Here is a 20,943-nt window from a genome sequence, read left to right on the forward strand (position 1 = left end):
TTGATCTGCTATTTGTCAATCTCAATTTTCCACTTAAATAGCTAGGTTTTTGCTAATCTTCTAAAAATCTTCTAAATATTAACAAGGGTTCTCATCTTCTCAGTAATTCAAATCCACTGGATGCCTCTGACAGGATTGAGAAGTGTTAATATAATTTATCTACTAGTATGCCGTCGATGGGCAGATTTTACTTAGAGTAACTATTCTTGCAGATATCCAGACTCCAATTCATATATGACTTTTGGAAACAAGCTGGTAGCCAGTATAGCTCCTGAAGTAATCATGTTATATGACAGAATCAGGATGTTTCTCACTAGCACATGGGCAGTTGCATTGTGCACCAACTGAACTCCCTAAGTTGTTTTTAGGGACAGTCCCATGTGGAATACATGATAGTAATTTGAGAAGTAATGAGAACATGAATTATGTCAGTGTATCCTGTTCTTGGATTAGCAGATTAGGAGCACAACCCCATTCAAAGCTATTGTTGGAATTATCCCAGGTTTCTATGTTAGTAGCCACTCCATTTATATGTTATTTTCCACCCAGATCTTTGCAGTTCCAATCATTCGTAATCCTTGCAGATGGCCCAGGAATATATTGTGTTTGATGATATGGAAAGCTTCAAAGAGATCTAGTAGGTTCAATAAGTCTCACTATAGCACTAGGATAGTAAAATAGTCTCTGTCCTATGCAGAGTCATGAATTTTGAAAAGGAGCCAGATAATCTGTTTTCTCCAAAGTTCTTTGTAGCTTTCTTCCCATTACCTTCTTTATAATGGTCCATAAGAAGGGGAGGTTGGAGACATGCCAGCAATTATTTGAAATGACTGGATCTGAGGTATATACGTAAGAAGGATGCACGACACAAACCTCTTCAGAATTTCCAGTATCACCTCCTCCAATCGTTATTTGTTCAGCACAAGCAAAATCCAGCTCCCAGTCCTCTTTAGGGTTTGGAAAAAGCCAGGCAGTCTAGATTCCTAACCACAGTATTCTGTCTACTTCCTAAGGAGTGACAACCTGTTATCCCAGTCAGCTCTTTGGATTCTGTTCAACCATCCTTTGATTCCAAGCAGGATTGCTGCTGTGCAATTGAGATGATGATATAAGAGTAATATCCCTAGCGTGTCCATCTGCCTACATAGGAGACCTCACATCCATCCATCTGCAGAACAGATCTTCTTTATGGCCATCAGAAATGCTATTCATCTCCCATCACATTATTGTTGAGGCTAATGCAGTACCACCAACCTGGCTGGTATGTCTCAATAAGGGGCATTGGATGACCCATATTTTGATAATGTATGCCACAGGTCTCTTTTCATCCATGATTAAATTGTAAATGAAGATGGCTTTGTTAAAGAATGACCAAGTGACTATTTTAGGACTATTGGATTAAATCAGCAGTTCTATATTTACGAGAAAGCAAAACTAATTTTTGCAACTGGCAGGTAATTTTAACTTAAATGTAAAATTTAGTAAATATACTAAATGTATGACCTGTTTTAGTTTTAGTTTAGTTTACATTTTTAAAAGTCCTGGGACTTTAAAGGAAACTTAATCATTTATGATCATGAAAATATTTCCAGTTTTAAAATTAAGTGTCAAACTGTTTCTTTTCTTGGCATTTTCTCTAAATCATCAGTATCTTATCTTGGCATTCCGATTTTTTATTTTTTTAAAAAAATAGCTTGGCATTATTAATATTAGCAACCTTATATGGTATTCATATTAATTTGTCATAATAGTGGTTTTTATACTCTATCAAAAATGAGATAAAGAGCCTAATTATTATTTCCTTCCCCTGCATTTTGAGATAGTGCCTATGTGAACATCTAATATCCAATCTGTTCTTCATTCTGCTTTCTATTGCACCCAACCAGTCTTTTTTCAATGTATTTAGCTGTACTTTTGAACATAGCTCTATCTTATCTAATATTTTATTTTGCATTATTATGCTAGTATCAGAAAGAAGGACTGTTTAGCTTGGGGAGAACAGTTAGTAATTTTCAGAGTCACATATAAGTGCCCAGATTCTCTGTTCTTCATTAAGGTCCTTCTATGGTTGCTGAAAATTGTCAGTAATTTGTTCTCACTAATTTGATAAGAGAAACACATCAAAGCTGTATTATGATATCTAAAACCCAGTATATTTTAGTTAAAAAAAACACCTTTCCAACTTCCCACCTCAGGTACCTAGCCCAGTCCACCTATAGGACGAAGTCCTACCCAAATCTCTTGACAGTTGCTCATTAATAAAAACCCATCCTTTGTTTCAGTTTTAGTTATCTTATTAGCATAACCCACAGCCACACATACATTTTTCTGAATGCCATCAAATTAAGACCAGTTGTAATTTGCTTAATGATGATGATAACGTTATTGTCACTTTGAATGTACACCAATCGGCATACATCAAAATGAAATTTCGTTGCATACAGCTCTCAAAGGGTCACCACCTCCGATATATACTCCTTGTTCGGGGCCCGCTCAAATTTCACATTGTCCATTTTAGTCTCTAGGGAGTGAACGATGGCAAATAGGACAGATGGAAATGGGGCTCCATGTGGATTAGCCCTCAAGTTAGCTTGTATTCTGACAACCTTGCCTTCTTTCCTTTTTCTGATCCTGACTCTTCCACCTTTTCCTTAAAGAGGCCTTGCTTCTTTTTGCCCCTGGAGCACGCTGCTGCCGCCGCCACCAACTCCTCCAAAAGCCTCTCTCTCTTCCTCTGGGCCTGCCGACAGCCTCATCCAGTTCCTTCGCTCCATAAGCTCCAGGTCCTCTCTGCCTCCTCTGGAAACAGCCCTGATTTGCAGTAGAATCCATCACTGGGCCAGCAGTCAGATCTTGCTGCTGGCAGAACAAATTCAAACAGCGCCAACAACTTTTAACGGTCTCACCAACAGTTCCAAAACAACTAGAAACTCGCCAGGCCAGCAAAGATTGTCGGTCGTATGTCGTATGTTACCTTAGTTCCACCATGTTGCTCAAACACGTTAAAATCTTCCTGATCATGTGGCTTATAGCCTTACTATCCCTCCCAAAACTATTCGCTTTCAAGAGCCAATGCAGCCGCAGCCATTCCAGGCACCGCCATCTTATTTAATGCTAGCAATAAAGTATTTGTCCTTCAGTCATTCTCTGAGGCAAAATTGTGTTTCTTTCATACTACTACTAATAATAAAGTCTTTATTGATTAGCCCTTGGGCAATATCAAAGTGCAAAGTTCCAGCAACAAATGGTTACTAAAATTTGATAAAGGCAATTTTAAATGGAATTTGATAAAATACGATTTAAAATGGAATTAGAATAAAATACGATTTAAAATGAAATAGTAATAAAATACAATCTAAAATGAAATTGTAATAATGTACAATAAATTAAGATATAGATAAAATATGATAATATTATATTTTGGAGTCGCCCTTGCAATTTACCCCAATCAGTCCCACATATGCAGATCTCAGCCGAACCATTTTGTTTAAGTACTGTGCTACATTAAATGTTATTTTCAAGTTCTGGCCGGACATAAGGTAAGTTATTTTGGTATGGGGATCCCAATGGGTCATTTGTTTGGTATATAGACCAAGATACCTGTCTCTCACCCTCTTATACAGGCAACAGTCAAATAGGATGTGAGCCAGGTCCTCTACCTCTGTCGCTCCGCAAATGCAGAGACGCTCATTGTAGGGTATAGCATGAAATCTCCCATATCTGACCATTGTGTCAAGCTGTTTAAATCTTGCTCTTGTAAATATCTCCCTAAGATGTTTTGGGAGTTGTAACTTCAAATAACTGTCTACTTGAAAAGTACGTTTGTATTTACTCAGCCGTTTCAAGTTACCCACCTTACTAAGGATAGCTATATCAGTTTGTGCTTCTATATCCTTAATTCTTTGGGCAACTCTTTTTTTGGATTCTTCTCCTGTTACGCAAGAGACAGGCAGACCACAGCTTCTTACAAAATTTGTTAGTTTGGTGATCCAGGAGATTTGTTATTGTAGTTTTATTTGCTGTAGTAGGCATAATTTGGGGAGTCTATCAGTCTCCATTTCATTAACTTTGCACCAGTAGTTATAAGCTCTAATTTTAGATAATGCCTGAATTGTATGAATTCCCAATTCAGCTGCAGCAGATGTTCTTGGATCTACAACCAAAATACATCTCAAATGCTGGGACTGTGTTTGTTCTAGGACTGTGGTTGAGTAAAGACCCGAAATTTCTGCTCCATACTAGAGCATTGTGGTAACCTTAGCCTTATAAACCTTGATTAATGGGGCTAGGGACCCTGGGTAACTATGGTTCTTTAGTTTGAGCAGTAAATTCAAACGGGCTTTTGCTCTAAATGAACTCCATTGATGATGGCAGGCCCAAGATCCAGTCTTGGAAAAGGTTTTGCCCAAATATACAAAGGTGTTAACCTGTTCAATTGGTTCACCATCTAATTGCCACTTATGTCTCTGATGGTTTCTTCCAAACACCATTATTTTTTATTTAGATTTGCTAATGATTAGGGAGTTATCCTGGCAATAAGAGCTGAATCTTCTTAATAGCCTACGTAATCCTACTTGTGAGTATGATAATAAAATCATATCAGCATAAAACAAGCTGTTACAGTAAGTATTTAGGATCATTGGCATGTGTACCATGGTATCTTTCATTAACCCTGGCAAGTCATTGATGTATAAATTAAATAATAATGGGGCCAGGATACACCCTTGCCTTATCCTTTTATTTGTGTGAATCCTGTTAGTCAGGGCCCCATTAACCCCATACCGCACCCTCAAACAGGTACTTGTGTAAAGGGCTTTAATCAAAGTCAGGAGTCTGGGTTCTATTTTAAGAGATGTCAATTTACTCCATAGTACTTCTCTATTTACCATATCAAATGCTGCTGTAAGGTCTATTAAATCAGCAAACAGGGATCTCCTCTTATAGGCATATTTGGCAATTAGATGGTTCAAGACAAAGCAGTTATCAATAGTAGATCTGTTTTGTCTAAAACCTGCTTGTTCTTCTGTGAAGATGTTGTTTTCCTCTACCCAGATTTCAATTCTGTTCAAAAACCTAGCATATATTTTTGCTACAATGTCAATCAGGCTGATGGGCCTATAATTACTAGGATCCTTTTTATTCCCTTTTTTATATATGGGGACAACTATTGCCATCTTCCACCCATCTGGTATATGGCAGGTGTTATTTATGTGTGTAAAAAGACCTGCTAATACAGGGCCCCACCAACTGGGAAATTTCTTAAATAATTCTGCTGGTAAAAAATCACCTGGGGCTTTATTGCTCTTTAAGCTTTTAATGATGGACTGTATCTCCTTTTCTGAGACTGGTGGCCAAGGGGGGGAGTTCTAGGGTTTACTAAATCACTGTTTAAAAATAATTTCTTTACCGGTTCGGTGGGAGCAAACAAGCACTGATAATAATTCTCCCAGTCCTCAGCAAAATTGTGTTTCCTTCATACTAACAAAGTTTTATTACAGATTAAAACATTGTATCATAAGTGTGCAAATTTAGTTTACATGGCACAGCCTTTCCTTCTTCCCATAGCCAACTATACTATTTCCATAGCAAGGTTGGTAAAGTATTTTCCTTAACAGATCTATCTGAACCATACACAAGAAAGAACTAACTAAGCTCTCTATTTCAAGTAGATCCTCTGTCTTCAGCAGGGATTCTTCTTTTATGCTTTTCCTACTCTAATACTTGATTGTTCATATTTCATGTTTGTCAGGTATTTACTAGTGGATGGCCTCAGGTAGCACCATCTTCTGCCACATATCATGAAGTATTCTTGTGTCCTGCATTTAAATGAGTATGTGGTTTCCCACATTAGATTTACATCGGGAAAATAAAGTCCCAGTATCTGGAATAACTGCAATGTCTGTGAAAACTTTTCTGTCTTTCCCGCCCCTCAAATCTGCCTATCTAAGGAATTTGTGATTCTAATTACCTTCATTTTATGGCCTTTTTTGGCTCCCAGTTCTTTTGCTACAATTTCACAAGATACCAGGGTCACAATTAGGGCAAGCAAGTTTTCTATCAAATTAGCTGCCAGTTTCATCTTCCCAGAATCCTTTTTATTTCATTGGCCTGTGACCCATTTTTTTTCTTTGATATTTTCTACATTTGTTTCACTGATACTCTCATCCAAATTAAATTGTTTTGCTTCCTCTGTCACAACATTGACCATCTTCGGTCTAGCTGCTTAAAATTCACCGAAGATTTTTCTGCTTCATAATTACTGTCGGGGGAAAAAATACTTCTGGGTCAGCAATGTGCTAGCAGGTTATCATACTTAAAAGATCCAAATGTAAGAGAAAAACAGTTATCTGCAGTAGAATCACTGTGGGGAGAAGGGCTTCCCCTATTGTTACTTTCTCTTCTGTTTCTTTTTAATCTGTCTATCCTTCAGCCCATTGGGAATCTCTAATCTTGTAAGAAAAATCCAGTTCCTTTCCATAATGAGGGCTTTAAGTGTAAAGAAGGTTTCCCAAGACAAAATCCAGCTGTGTGGGCTCCTTTTCTGCAAAAACGGAACACAAATTTGACACTGTTCTCAGTGACAACTGAGAAAAATGCTGGCAGGTTTCTCTTTCACATATATGACAGCACAGCTACATAGGTTTAATTGACCTTAGCAATCTACATCTGTCTGTGGCATGTCCCCAAGAAATGAGAGAGAGGGAGGGAGGAAGGGAGAGAGAGAAAGAGAGAGAAAGAGATATCTTTTGGAACAAGAAAAACAAACAGCAAAACTGGGCACCATTTTTTTTTCACTTCAAGATAGGCAACCCAATCCTTGGTCATTCTTCAACATATGGTAACACAGTCCTGTCATAAAATACACTATATTGAGGAGTTGCACAAAGGAGCTATTTTAAAACTCAATCCTATCCGATCTCAGATTATTAATGTATAACCTTTTAGGGCAGAGGTGAGTGTAATCTGAGATCAAAATTATTTTTCTCGTAAAAAGACAAGAGGGAAAAAGCCCCGTCAACTACGCCTTTATATTTATGTCCTGCTTCGTTCTTTCTTTTACTGTAACCATGTATTATTTATTATGTTTGTTGACTCTTTTGTTAGTTCTAAAGGGAAAAATGCAAGGGATCCCACACACCTTCCACTCCCAGAGCTTTTCTGTGAGGTAATTTGAGGGAATAGCTGAACCAAGCTACTGAGAGAATGTCTTGTCTGCCCATCTATCTATTTATCTACCCATTTATTTTCCGCCTTTATTATTTTTAGAAATAACTCAATGTGGTGAATACACACAATACTCCTCTTATTTTTCCCACAGCAACAACCCTGTGGGGTGGATTGAGCTGAGAGAGAGTGAATGGCCCAGAGTCACCAAGTCATGGCAGAAGGAGGTTTGAAACTGATATCAGACTAGATTACTTAAAAATAAGGCTGATTCCATACATAGTCACTATAGTAAGTTATAATAAGTATGAGATGAGACCAACGTTCCCTTTGAATAGTTCAGATCTTCCTAATTTTTAAAATAGGCACAACAGAAGGAGAAAGAGAGAAATGAGATCCAGAATTTCCAGGCGATTCATATTTCCAGCCTCAGCAGGTCCAACAAAGGAAAAACAAGCATCATTTCTTGGCCTTCTGGAACGCCCTTAAAATATGGCTTCATGAACTGGCTTGGGGATCCCTTAAGAGAGTTGAACCTGTTTGATGGTTACATGATGGTTAACTGGAATGCACTGTATGGGTTATTTTCATCATTTAAAAAAAATCTTTTAATTTATTTTGGTGTATTTTTAATTGGTTTGTGTGTAATTGGATTGTTTGATAATGTCCTCTGCCCAGAGCCACATCATGAGATGAATAGCTTTATAAATGTGATAAAATAAATAGAGCCAGTTTGGTGTAATGACTAAGGCACTAGGCTAGGGACATAGTGTACTCATGGATCATGAACTGTACTCCTGTTTTAAGCATGAGTCCCTCTCTCTCAGCCCTAAGAAGAATGGCCAACCACTTCTGAAATCTTGCCAAGAAAATGGCATGGATTTATCCAGGCAGCTTCTAGGAGTCAACACTAACTTGAAAGCAAGCATGCAAAAATAAATCCTTTAGAAAGTTAGTATCTCAGATAGATGTATCTCTTGACCTACTTTTTTTTTCCTGAGCTGCTAATTAATGCAGTTTTTTTTAAAATAAAAATAAAAATAAAAGACAAATGTGCAGAATATCATTTTATTATATGACTCCTTTGCTTACAGCTTTACATGGTATAGTCCAGAGACAGTTTTTAGCACCTCATCTGCTGTTTATGAAAACTAAGCTATAGCCTACATAATGCTTGATTGATTGCTATGGCAACTTTCTTTTTGCTACAACTTATACCAGGAACACACAAGTACTGAGCGAAGAAAACAAAAAAAAATAGCATTCATCTCATGCTTGTGCATTGCCTATATTTTCTACTGGACTATCTCAAATTGGGGGTGAGAGGAAGGAGAGCTAGCATCCAATTACTAGTTTTGCATAGTTAATGTTTTGAAAGCAAACACAGCCCACATTGTATCTGCATTTTCATCCATATGCATATAATACCACTTAATCCAAACCAGATGGAGGGTTTTCAAATTCAGAAGATTTAAATGAGAAGTGCAGTAAGTCAAAGTTACCGTAGTCATTTTCTTCTCCCTGAAAGTATCAGGTGCACAACTGGGTATAAACAGCTTCCCTCAAACTTCAGCTGCCATATTTCGCTTACCTTACTTCAACATTGACCTAAAGGTTTTAATATTGAGAAAGCCTCATTGGAAGACTTTCTGAGGTTTTGTTTAGAGGCTGAAGTATTGAAACCAGGGCTTTTTTTGTCATAGAACGCTCAGAACGGAGTTCCGGAACCTTTTTTTGGATGGAACCTTGTAGGGTAGGCAAGGCGGGTTGTATGACATGTGTGAGTTCCGGCACCTTTTTCTTTTACAAAAAAAGCACTGATTGAAACAGTACGGCTATGAGTATTAGCACCCAGGAAATATAGATTTTTGAGACCATGTAATGTCCATATTGACGATTCAGATATGGAGCTAGAGAATTCAGATTCCTAAACTCTAACATACATGGATGCTGCAATTCATGATTACATTATGGTTTGCAAGAAGCCTCTCTTATTGCCACAGCTGCTGAAAAGTAGACTGATTCTAGTGAAGCAGATGGCAGTAGTTATGAGAATCTTATGAAGCCAATTCTAAACTCGAGCAGTATCTCTAAATGAACACCCTTGTCTATGATTGAAATAGATACAGTAGGAGACCAACTTCTAGGAATTATGAAAGAGCAGGATAGTCCACACTTTTATAGAAGAATAATGCGAATGAATATTATTACATATCTTTCATCCCTTATGTGAAAGCAGTGGAATATAATCATATAATCTACACTAACTCTCTAAACTAAGTCATCCCAAACTTAAAGCCTGGATATTGTCTTGCAAGCCTGCCAGTCCCTGATAAAATGCATCACTCAAGGATTGTTTGTTTGTTTTTTCACCTTTCCTTTCATTACAGTAAAAGAAGCTCTGCATCCTCTCAAGTTTAACCGTTGGGGTCTTCCTGAAGTTGATGAGGAGACCATGCAGACAAGTGAACCAGGGATTTTTGCAGGTGGTGACATCAGTGGACTGGCCAACACTACAGTAGAATCGGTGAATGATGGAAAACAAGCTTCCTGGTTCATGCACAAATACATACAGGTGAGTTTTGAGTGGAGTTTTCTCTGATTTTATCCATTTCATTCAGATCCATATTTAGTTTTTAATTTAGTTGAGTGTATAATTAAAGATTGGCTAAAACATAATCAAGTCTAAGATTATATTGCAAGTAGTGTACACGTTCAACAGAAAAATTATTTGAAAGATCAGATATTTAAATATGAGAACTTAAAGCATTGCTAAACTAAAAATAAATTTATTGGTTGTACATGTTTCTGCTTGCCTACATGGTAGAGGCAAGTGCTCTAATTTGTTTTTTCACTTAATCGATGAGGTTTACTTTTACATATCAGGCCTACTTTCCTACCCAAATCCTGCATAATATACATATAAAAATCAGAGTAGAGCAGGCACCGTAGCTCATATGTGCCCTTCAGTCCTACTGTCAAGGTACATGATGCTGTTCCTAATTTATGGGTTTGTAATTCTTTCTCACTTTCTTCTTCCACCTTTCTGGAGAAATGTAGTACTTTAGCTAGACTTCTTTCCATAATGGGAAGCATGGATGATATGGTAATAATAGTGGTAGAAAATTAAACTCTGTAGGGTCACCTCCAGCCCCATTCCTGTGGGTTATGTGACCAACAACGTATCTTCTAAGGAGATGGAAATAAAAGGAAATATCTTACGATTTCAATGTAACTTCTACTAATCATAAAAAAAAAGAAAAGCTTTCTTTTAGTTTGCATAGCCAAATGCCCAAACAATTTTAATTACACGGAGTAAGCCATTTTGCACTGATAAAAATGCAACCAGGATCCCAGACACTTGCTTCCCATAAAGTATTATGGGGAGATTGGATCCAAATCCAGAGCATACATTCTGAGGTTCAAAAAAACTTCAGATGATGAAAAATTTGCGGGACTTGAATTAGTACAAAAGACTGCAAAATGTGATGCAAGAAAGAGAGGCAAATTTCTTAAAATAATTAGCAAATACATACAGAATATCAGAGACCATGCAGTAGACAAGCATACAGTATGTTAAAGTAGAGAATCAGATTACAATTTTTACTTTTTTATTTTATCTTAGAGAAGAAGTAAGATTTTTCTCATTTTTTTCCAGTTATCTAGTCCTGACCAGCACCTGATTCCTATAGTTTGTAATCTTCAGTCGAAATTTTAGGAGCATTTCTTCACTTCTGTTGGGTTAGCATAAGGTAACCCTTTAGATCAGGTCTTCAAACTTGGCCCTTTTATGACTTGTGGACTTCAACTCCTAGAATTCCTCAGCCAGGCACCATTTCTGGCCAATGGTTCCATAACCTTCCTCATCTTTAGAACAAGAAGAGGTCAGTTCAACTCCTAGCATAGTTCCTTCCATTTGAGCTTGCTTGGCTTTTTTCCCCCTGCAAAACAGCTCACCAAAACCATGCATCTTTCTCCAGCATAGGTAGTCCTTGATTCATGACCATAATTGTCTCCTTTACTAAGCAAATAATCACAGTTGTTAAATGAGACATGTGGTTGTTAAGTGAATCAAGCTGCTCTATTGACTTTGTTTCTAGTAAGCCAGATGGGAAGGTCTTAAATGGTGGTCACATGACCCAGGGACACCAGAACTGGTTGCCAAGTGTATGAATTTTGATCAGGTAATTGTGGGGATGCCACAGAGGTTGTAAGTGTGAGGAATGGTTATAAATCACTCTTTTTCATTGCTGTTGTAATTTCAGATGATAACTAAAAATAGTTGTAGGTCAGGGACTATCAGTATCCATCTTGCTTACATTGTTTCTCACTCTCTTCTAGAGGTTCTTGCTTTTTGAACCCTTCCCTGATGGTCTGTTCCCTTTCATTAGGCATAGAGTCATAGACCTTAGTGATCTTCTCATACAAACCCCTGCCTGAGGCAGAAGACCTTACAGGGGTGTCAAACTCAATTTCATTGAGGGCCGCATCAGCATTGCGGTTGCCCTCAGGGGGCCAGGTGGGTGTGGCCAGGGTGGGCATGGCCTACTGGGTGGGCGTGGCTAGAGTGCATATGGTCTACTGGGTGGGCATGGCCAGTTCTACATCGTTCGCATCAAGGGTGCCTATGGGGGCCTGGGCAGGAGTGGGACAGATCTGAGGGTCTCTAGCAGAAGGAGGGTCTCTGGGCCAGGGCCAAGGCAGTGGGGGCCATTCCTTCACTGTTTCTAGGATGGCTTCGCGGGCCACATGAAACCACTTCGCGGGCCTGATCCGGCCCCCGGGCCTTGTGTTTGACATGTCTGCCTTATACTATTTATTTATTTATTTATTTATTTATTTATTTTCCAGTGATGGAGCACCCACAACTCTGGGAGGCAAGCTATTTCACTGATTAATTGTTCTCACTGTCTGGAATGTTTTTTTTTCCCCTTAGTTCCAGGTTATTTTTCCCTCTGATGAGCTTCCAACCCATTTGACCTGCCTCGTACGCTTTGGAAAATAAGTCAATCCCCTTTTTTCTATGAGAGCCCTCAAGTACTAGAAGACAGTTGTCATGTTGTTGCTAGCAGTCATGATACAGTTTAGCCTCCAGAACTTTATCATCTTTGTTGTTCTTCTCTGTACTTTTTTAAGGGCCTCATCATCTTTTTGTATCTTGGTGATTATATCTCCCAGTTTTCTCCTGTCCCTTTGTCTCAAGAAAAATGTCTGTGTGTGCGCGCACACGCATACACACAATAATTGCCTGAAGAATCTCCTCCTGTATAGGCTTAGGAAAAACTCTCTACTTCATCCCTGAGGTTAGAATTTCAAAAATGCCAAAGCTGTCATTCTTTGTAGCCAAAAAAAAAAAAAAGACCATGTAGGTCATGTTCAACATACAATACAATATACAGTATATGTTATTATGGATTCTTCCAACTCCATGCTTAGACATGAGGCATATCTATATTGGTGATGTGGGAGAATGTTGGGAAAAGAATGAAAATAATAGCAATGGCTGGGCTAGTTACAGCCTCTCAGCCCATGTGGCTAGAAATCTGGGAAAAGTATCTCAAAATATTCAGAGAGGCTTCTTCACTTTAATTAATTCACTGGAAACAAGGTTATGAAATTTCTCTTATCATTTCCATGATTTTGTATTTGCTCCAACTTAGCCTTATTGAAATATATGTATGTTTTGCTTTCTTGGTCTTGCCAACCTCTGTGGGGCTTGACCGTTGTTTGGCTGAATGTGAAAACAACATTCATTACAACATCTTATTCTGGTAATTAGTGGTGGGATGACAGCTTACATATTTTAATACAGAACAGCATTGAACATATCAATTTTTTTTTAAAAAAAAATCCTTAGAATTATCTTCTGGAACAGAAATTATTATGTATGGGATGTTATCATACCAGGAGTTTCTAAAATCCATAAAATATAAAACATAGGCACCTGAAAAGAGAAACCTGTCTATTTGTCAGATACATTTGACAGTCCAACAAGAGATCAACAGGAGTTATGCAGGAGAGCCTTGCAGAAAAAAGGAACATACTCAAGCAGATTCTACTGACTGCTTTTGAAAGGCTCATACATTCTGCCCTTTGATTTCACAAACTGACACTTTGGGACAATCCTTGTTTTAAAATTGCTTGTGACTTTTTTTTTTTGAAACCATGGCCAAATAGGAGTATTAATTCTTTTGATCAGCTTATTAAAACAACCAAATATTTAAATCATCTGAATGAATGCAAATAAAATTTAGATTATTTAAAGTTGCAAAATGGGAAAATATTCAATTAAACGTCTTTAGATTATACACCCCTTCATGGATTACTGCCTTGTCGTGGTGAAGGGGTTTGCGTAATTCAAGCTATGTGATCCACTGGAGAAGGAAATGGCAACCCACTCCAGTATCTTTGCCATGAAAACCCTATGGACAGTACCAAAAGGCAAAACGATATGATGCTGGAAGATGAGCCCCTCAGGTCGGAAGACGTCCAATATGCTACTGGGAAAGAGCAGAGGGCTAGTACTAGTAGCGCCAGAAAGAATGAAGCAACTGGGCCAAAGCCAAAAGGACGCTCAGCTGTGGATGTGTCTGGTGGTGAAAGGAAAGTCCGATGTTGTAAAGATTTTTTCTCCATAGGAACCTGGAATGTAAGATCCATGAATCAAGGAAAGCTGGATGTGGTCAAAAAAGAGATGACAAGACTGAACATCGACATCTTAGGTATCAGCGAACTAAAAGGGACAGGAATGGGTGAATTTAATTCAGATGACCATCAGGTATACTACTGCGGGCAAGAATCCCTCAAAAGAAATGGAGTAGCCTTCATTGTAAATAAAAGAATAGGAAATGCAATACTGGGATACAATCCTCAAAATGACAGAATGATCTCAGTTCGAATCCAAGGCAAACCATTCAATATCACAGTAGTCCACGTCTATGCCCCAACCACCAGTGCTGAAGAGGATGAAATTGACCAGTTCTATTAAGCCCTACAGCACCTTATAGAACTAACACCAAAAAATGATGTCCTTATCATCATAGGGGATTGGAATGCTAAAGTAGGAAGCCAAAAGATAACCGGAATAACAGGCAAGTTTGGCCTTACAGTACAAAATGAAGCAGGGCACAGGCTGATAGAATTTTGTCAAGAGAATACGATGGTCATAGCAAACACTCTTTGTCAACAACCCAAGAGATGGCTCTACACATGGACATCACCAGACGGTCAACACAGAAATCAGATTGACGATATGCTCTGCAGCCAAAGATGGAGAAGCTCTATACAGTCAGTAAAAACAAGACCAGGAACTGACTGTGGCTCAGACCATGAGCTTCTCATTGCAAAGTTTAGGCTTAAAGTGAAGAAAGTAGGGAAAAGCACTAGGCCACTCAGGTATGAATTAAATCATATCCCTGTTGAATATACAGTAGAGGTGACAAATAGATTTAAGGAATTAGAGTGTTTTATTTTGTTTTGTTTTTTGTTTTGTTTTTTTAAGGAAGGAATTTAGAAATACAAACTGACTGAATAGATGTACAAGCATCACTTATATGCTATGTCCTGGATAGAAGTGAGCGAACTACCAATAATCTTTTCTGCCATCCTCACCACTCTCTGCACAGCCTTCCTGTCCGAAGCAGTGATACTTCCAAACCAGACAGTAGTGCAATATGACAGGATGGTTCTCATTTGTCCCTCCATAGAAAGTGGTAAGGACAGGGGAAGGAAGATATACTTTTCTCATGCAGAAAATGCAGGTGCTGCTGTGCCCGCTTCACCAGGGTCTCAAGCTAGCTAGCCTACTTGTTAGCTGCACAGCCAGAAACTTGATGCTACTAACACCACCTCCACAGGTGAATCATTAATACACAGAGGTATGTGGCTGTGCCTGCCTTTTCTGAAATCAACAATGATCTCTTTAGTTTTCCCTATGTTTAAAACGAGGCCGTTTTCCTTACACCAGTTCACCAAATCCTCTACCTTCTAGTGGTAAGCACCCTCACTGTCATCCTGAATAAGGCCCACTACTGATTTATCATCATCCTACTTCACAATATGGTTGGTGGCAAACCTTGCACAACAGTCATGAGTCAACAGGGTGAACAGCAGCGGACTTAGGACACAGGCCTGAGGAGAACCTGTGCTTAAGAACCTGTGCTTCCTTCATACTTCATAATGCTTGCTGTGATAAACTTGTGGTAATGCCAATTCACGATAAAGACTAAATCACATATTTCAATTGAAGTAGGTTTTGCTTTTGCTTTCAGTTTGTTGCTGTTGTTTTGATATTTTGTTTAAGTTTTTCAAATGCCTTGTTGGATTTTGATTTGCACATATGTCCCCTGAGATTTGAATATACTGAAGGCATTGGAGGAAATCTCATATAACTTGTCAATTGGAATTTTAGATCAACCATGCTTAATATTACAGTGTTTCCATTGGCCTTTGCAGATTTTGAGGGGCTTATTCAACCTTACTATCTCTCCATGAAGCTAATGGGAAAAGCCTTCCAGCAATCTTCACAGGAAAGTTTCCAAATGTCAAGTGTCATCTTTCCAGCTGCTAGATGAATGGGTAGCCACAAGGCATTTATTTGGGTGTGCGGTTTCAGTAAATCTGATTGCTGGGGTGGCAATTACTATAATTTGGCAATTGCTTTTCAGTATTTGGGCTACTTGCAATTTTAGTCATTGGATCTGAGGGCATTATTTTGGGACAGCTGTAATTTAAAGGCAGGTCATCATAGGGTGGTAATTTTTATTTTATTTTATTTTGAGTAGGGATAACATCTCAGTTTTTCTTTTTCATTTGTGTGTGTGTGTGTGTGTGTGTGTGTATGTATGTATGTATTGAGTTCTCTTCAATGAAAAACGAAAATGTATTCAAAGAAGACTGGTACTTATATATTCTTCACTAACAAAAGATTTTGGCTAACCCATTTCAACTAGGTTTACCCAAATCAGTCCTGATTCAATTTGAATTGGAGGCTTTATATTCAAGGAAGACATGATTTAATTCAAGTCTGTGATGTAATGTTTGAAGAGAAATTAGTCTGAAGTACTTTGATATTTGATCTGGCAAAAAAAATAGGACTGTGTTGAGGAAATTTCAAAATACAGTATATGATTTTTTGGACCTTTTAAAGCAGGTTTTGAATGTTACATTACATAATAATACTTTTTTTTGACAAATAATAGATGAACTTTTTTGTATCATTTGCCAGAATTTGTTTCTTTCAAATATTTCAAAAATAATTTGAACATAAATTATGGTAGGGAAAGAAAGGAAAGAAAGGAAATAGTAATAATTTCCATTCCCATTTTGTTTATTTTACTTCTGTAAGCCAAAATAGTTATATTTCTTAGAATATGTTCCTCAGTCACTTGAGGAATCCAGAGCCACAGCATAATATATTGCTGTGTAATACAATTTTAATTTGAATAAGACTTTCATATAATATGCATTGCTGACTGACTGTAAATAATGCAATTACAGAATTAAATAATAAATAATAGAGTAAGGAGAGCTGTGAAGGTATAAAGAAAAAAAGAAAAAAAAATCTGTTGGGATGACACTTTAAAAAAAGTTGGTTAACTAGGTATAGAATTTCAATTGTTGTAGGTGCTGTAAATTGATACAGAAAAAAGGTTATTGATGAAACATGTAATTTTTTGAAGATGTAGAAGGTAAATGCATTTGAACATCATATCATTTAGTATATTTCCAATAACAATAATCAAGTGTAACTAAGGGATAGATGTGTTTATTCTAATTTATTGGCAGGAATTTTGATAAGTAAATTGTAAAGTGGTATTCCTTTTATTTCTGATGTTTAGAGTATATGTGTCCCTGTATTTATACCAAAATTGCAGTACTCACATGTAAGAGGAAGGCACCATAGATTCATTTGTTCATTTATTTATTTGTAAAATTTATATAGATGTCCATCTCATATAGGGACGCGGTGGCTCAGTGGGTTAGGACACTGAGCTTGTCGATCAGAAGGTCGGCAGTTTGGCGGGTCGAATCCCGAGTGCCACATAACAGAGTGAGCACCTGTTACTCGTCCCAGCTTCTGCCAACCTAGCAGTTTGAAAGCACATAAAAATGCAAGTAGAAGAATAGGGACCACTACAGTGGGAAGGTAACAGCGTTCCGTGTGCCTTTGGTGTCTAGTCATGCTGGCCACATGACCACGAAGTGCTGGCTCTTCGGCTTTGAAATGGAGATGAGCACCGGCCCCTAGAGTTGGAAACAACTATCATGCATTTGCGGGGGAACCTTTACCTTTACCTTACCATCTCATATATGTCACTCAATGTTAAAAACACAAATCAATACAAAAGATTACTCCAAACATTAAAAACCATAAAATTCTCATTATCTGTAACAAGGCATACTTGATTTCCTTAGCAATGTAGCCACTTTGCAAGCTCCATCACCACATTACTTGATTTCCAGGCCAAACGGCAAAGCTTTTTCTTCAGGTCCTTCCAGAAAATCTGCAAAGCTGGGGCAAATCACACCTCAGGGGGATGATGTTCCAGAGGGCTGATGTTGCTATAGAAAAGGGTCTGCTTCTGGGTCCCATCAGATGACATTCCTTCATGGACAGGACGTGCCTCAACGTGCCCATCCTGCAGTAGCTAATGAGATTGGTAGATGTGATTGTGAAATGTGGTCTCTCAAGTCACCCAATTCAATTCCCATTCTCAAGAATCCAGAAATTAATAGAATGAAGTGAGGGAGAAATTTCAACTTTCTATTCTCCAACATTCTGTTGTAGGTTGAGATTCTTGTATTTTGTAATCTACATACAGAAAACTGACATCACAGAGAAAATGTACAATCTTTAGTTTTAGAAAACCACAGGTCGAACTACTCTCAATGTGTAGCCTTCTCTTTCACTGGTCCCTCATTAATAGATTTCTTTTTGTCTGCTATTCATTTACCAGGCAACAATCCTAGTAATTAGTCAGAGGGAAACAGTTACTTATTCTCTTTCTTGCTACTGTCAGTATTCATTTGCTGATCTTATGTGATCAGAGAGGCACAAGGCACAACTCCTTCCTCTCACATACGAACCTTCTAGAATATGCCACATCACTTCTGTTACTTTTTTATATGCATCATTTCTATTAGATGCCACAATTTCTTTGGTTGTTATATCCAAGCCTGAGATAGGTTGCTGTGAACCACCACTGCTTATTTTTTTAAAAAAAAAAACAACTATAAGTATCCTTTCACTGAACTTTAATATGCTTTTAACAGGATTTGGCTTGCTGTGCTGCTGCTGCTGCTTTATAGTGCATGTTGTAATTTGCTGTTAGATACTGACTATTTTATTATTGTTCTAATTAGTGTCTATAAATAAAGTTATTTTCATTAGAAATATAAAAGAGATATGAAAATAAGTAAATAGGAGCCAATCATTGCATATAGTCAGCAATGTTAGCCAAAAGTAGAAGTAGGAAGTGGTTCGGATCTTCATTACTTTTCATTACACTAAAAGCTTGGTTCAAAGTTTATTAAGTAATGAACATTTAAAAGGAAATGATCTGATTGAATATAAATGGCTAAGCTAAAGGTGCCTCTAGAATAGGGGTGTCAAACTGCCGGTCCATGGGCATCATAGCAAAATCGCGCCCACCCCATTGCCGACAATGGCAAAAAAGTTGCAATACATCACGACACGTCATGTGATGTTGCGAGTTTCACACCCCTACTCTAGAATGACCTCTAGAAGAAATTATAGCTATGGAGGAATACTATAGTTTTCTGTTTGGCTCATTGCAAGTTGTGATATAGCAATATAGTTTCTGAGTCTCACTGTTGCTTTCTTGAAGGAGAATATGCCTGAATGTTTTGGAAAGAATCTTATCTATCTAAAACCCAAGACTTCTTCCTGTCCTCTAATGATGGCACAAAGATGGACCACTAATAATTTAAAAAGAACATATCTTCATAGGAGGCAACTGGTCCAGTTTTAAAGTAGCATTCTCCCTCTTTTCTCAACACAAATTTGGCTATGTTGGAGTTACAGTTAAAGTATGGTGCAAACCACTGACTGGAAGCTGAATGCTTTTATTATGCAAACTAATATTTTAAGCATTGAAGCTGAACCTAAGCTCATTTAATAGGGAATGAGTAAATTCTTCCATTAGTCTTAACATGGGAGAATCTGAGAGAACTGCTCCATGGGAACAGAGACCTGTTAGGTAAAGAATCAACTCTTCCCCTGGCTGCTGCTTGCTCCCATTAGGCAGCTGGCAGATCCAGGAGACTGTTGCTTAGTATAGAGAGAAATTTATCAGCTTGTTACCAGTATGGGTTTACTTTTAAATAGGGGTTTAAGCCTACTCCAGAATAGTGCTGTTCCAGAAAAGTATTGTTCTAAAATAGACTCTAGAAAGAGTACAGAGAAGAGCAACAAAGATGATTAGGGGGTTGGAGGCTAAAACATATAGGGAACGGTTGCTGGAATTGGGTATGTGTAGTTTAACGAAGAGAAGAGTGAGGGGTGACATGATAGCAGTGTCCCAATATCTCAGGGTCTGCCACAAAGAGGAGGGACTCAAGCTATTTTTCAAAGCACCTGAGGGCAAGACAAGAAGTAATGGATGGAAACTAATCAAGGAGAGAAGCAACCTAGAACTAAGGAGAAACTTCCTGACAGAACAATTAACCAGTGGAACAACCTGCCTCCAGAAGTGGTGAATGCTCCAACACTGGAAGTTTTTAAGAAGAGACTGGACAGCCATTTGTCTGAAATGGTATAGGGTTTCCTGCCTTAGCAGGGGGTTGGACTAGATGACCTCCAAGGTCCCTTCCAACAACAACAACTACTACTTCTTCTTCTTCTTCTTCTTCTTCTTCTTCTTCTTCTTCTTCTTCTTCTTCTTCTTCTTCTTCTTCTTCTTCTTCTTATTATTATTATTATTATTATTATTATTATTATTATTATTATTATTATTATTATTATTATTGAGTGAATGTCAAAAAGGCTGTTTTTGAATGCATCTATGCAGAACTCTTGTATAAAACCAGGGGAATTGTTAAAATTTGCCTTCTCCAGATCCATGCCCACCTCTACCAGAGACTGGTAGATGTTTTCTTGCTAGTTGGTGACATTTGGTGGGAGACAAAATAAGTCCGTGAATCCATTAAACACTTTACTTATTCCATATTAAATTTTTAGAGCCAGCATCACTCCCCTCATTACCGAGGCAAAACTTTTGTGCAACCTCAAGAAATGTGCACTGCATTTTAATGAGTGAGGGAAAGTCCTAGTATATGCTGTCATTTGACCCCTGTTATACCAATATAGTGTGTGACTGATGGGAGCTCTATATGTGTATAATATAATATCTGAAGGAATTAGTGTGCAAGGTGAGGCAGATTGCTGTCAATAGGAGCAAAAAAAAAAACAGAACTGGAAAAGGCAATTGGAGATTATTCTGAAATTTTACATGATGACAGTGAAAAATGCAGAATTTGGAATAATACAACAATGACAAAATATGAACATTGGATTACATTGTGGTGAGGGCTCTTCTGCACTACAGTCTACACATCTTTCTCGAAGAGGTTATCCACTTGAGCAAAAACTTGATTCCTGCAGCAATACAGATTCATTAGCTACCAGGTAGAAAAATACTTTGCTTTGTTTTCATTGTTTGTGTAAGTAGCTGTACGGTTTTCTTTATCATTATAAAATAATGGTACAAATTAGTGGATGCAAAATTTGCCTATAAATGTTAGGTTTATAACTTTGTG

The 20,943-nt window shown here is 37.9% G+C and overlaps 1 protein-coding gene across 2 annotated transcripts in view; it reads left to right on the forward strand.

Moving 5' to 3' along the window:
• The window catches only part of DPYD (dihydropyrimidine dehydrogenase), a 597,578-nt gene that overhangs the window by 323,798 nt on the left and 252,837 nt on the right, over positions 1-20,943 (forward strand). For both annotated transcript variants that reach the window (XM_083361143.1, XM_083361144.1), the window contains exon 12: positions 9,555-9,739. In XM_083361143.1, the coding sequence (XP_083217269.1) occupies positions 9,555-9,739 (185 nt within the window). The remainder of the gene's footprint in view (positions 1-9,554; positions 9,740-20,943) is intronic.

Source organism: Vipera ursinii (assembly GCF_947247035.1).
Source record: "Vipera ursinii genome assembly, chromosome: 3".
NCBI classification, from domain to species: Eukaryota; Metazoa; Chordata; class Lepidosauria; order Squamata; family Viperidae; genus Vipera; species Vipera ursinii.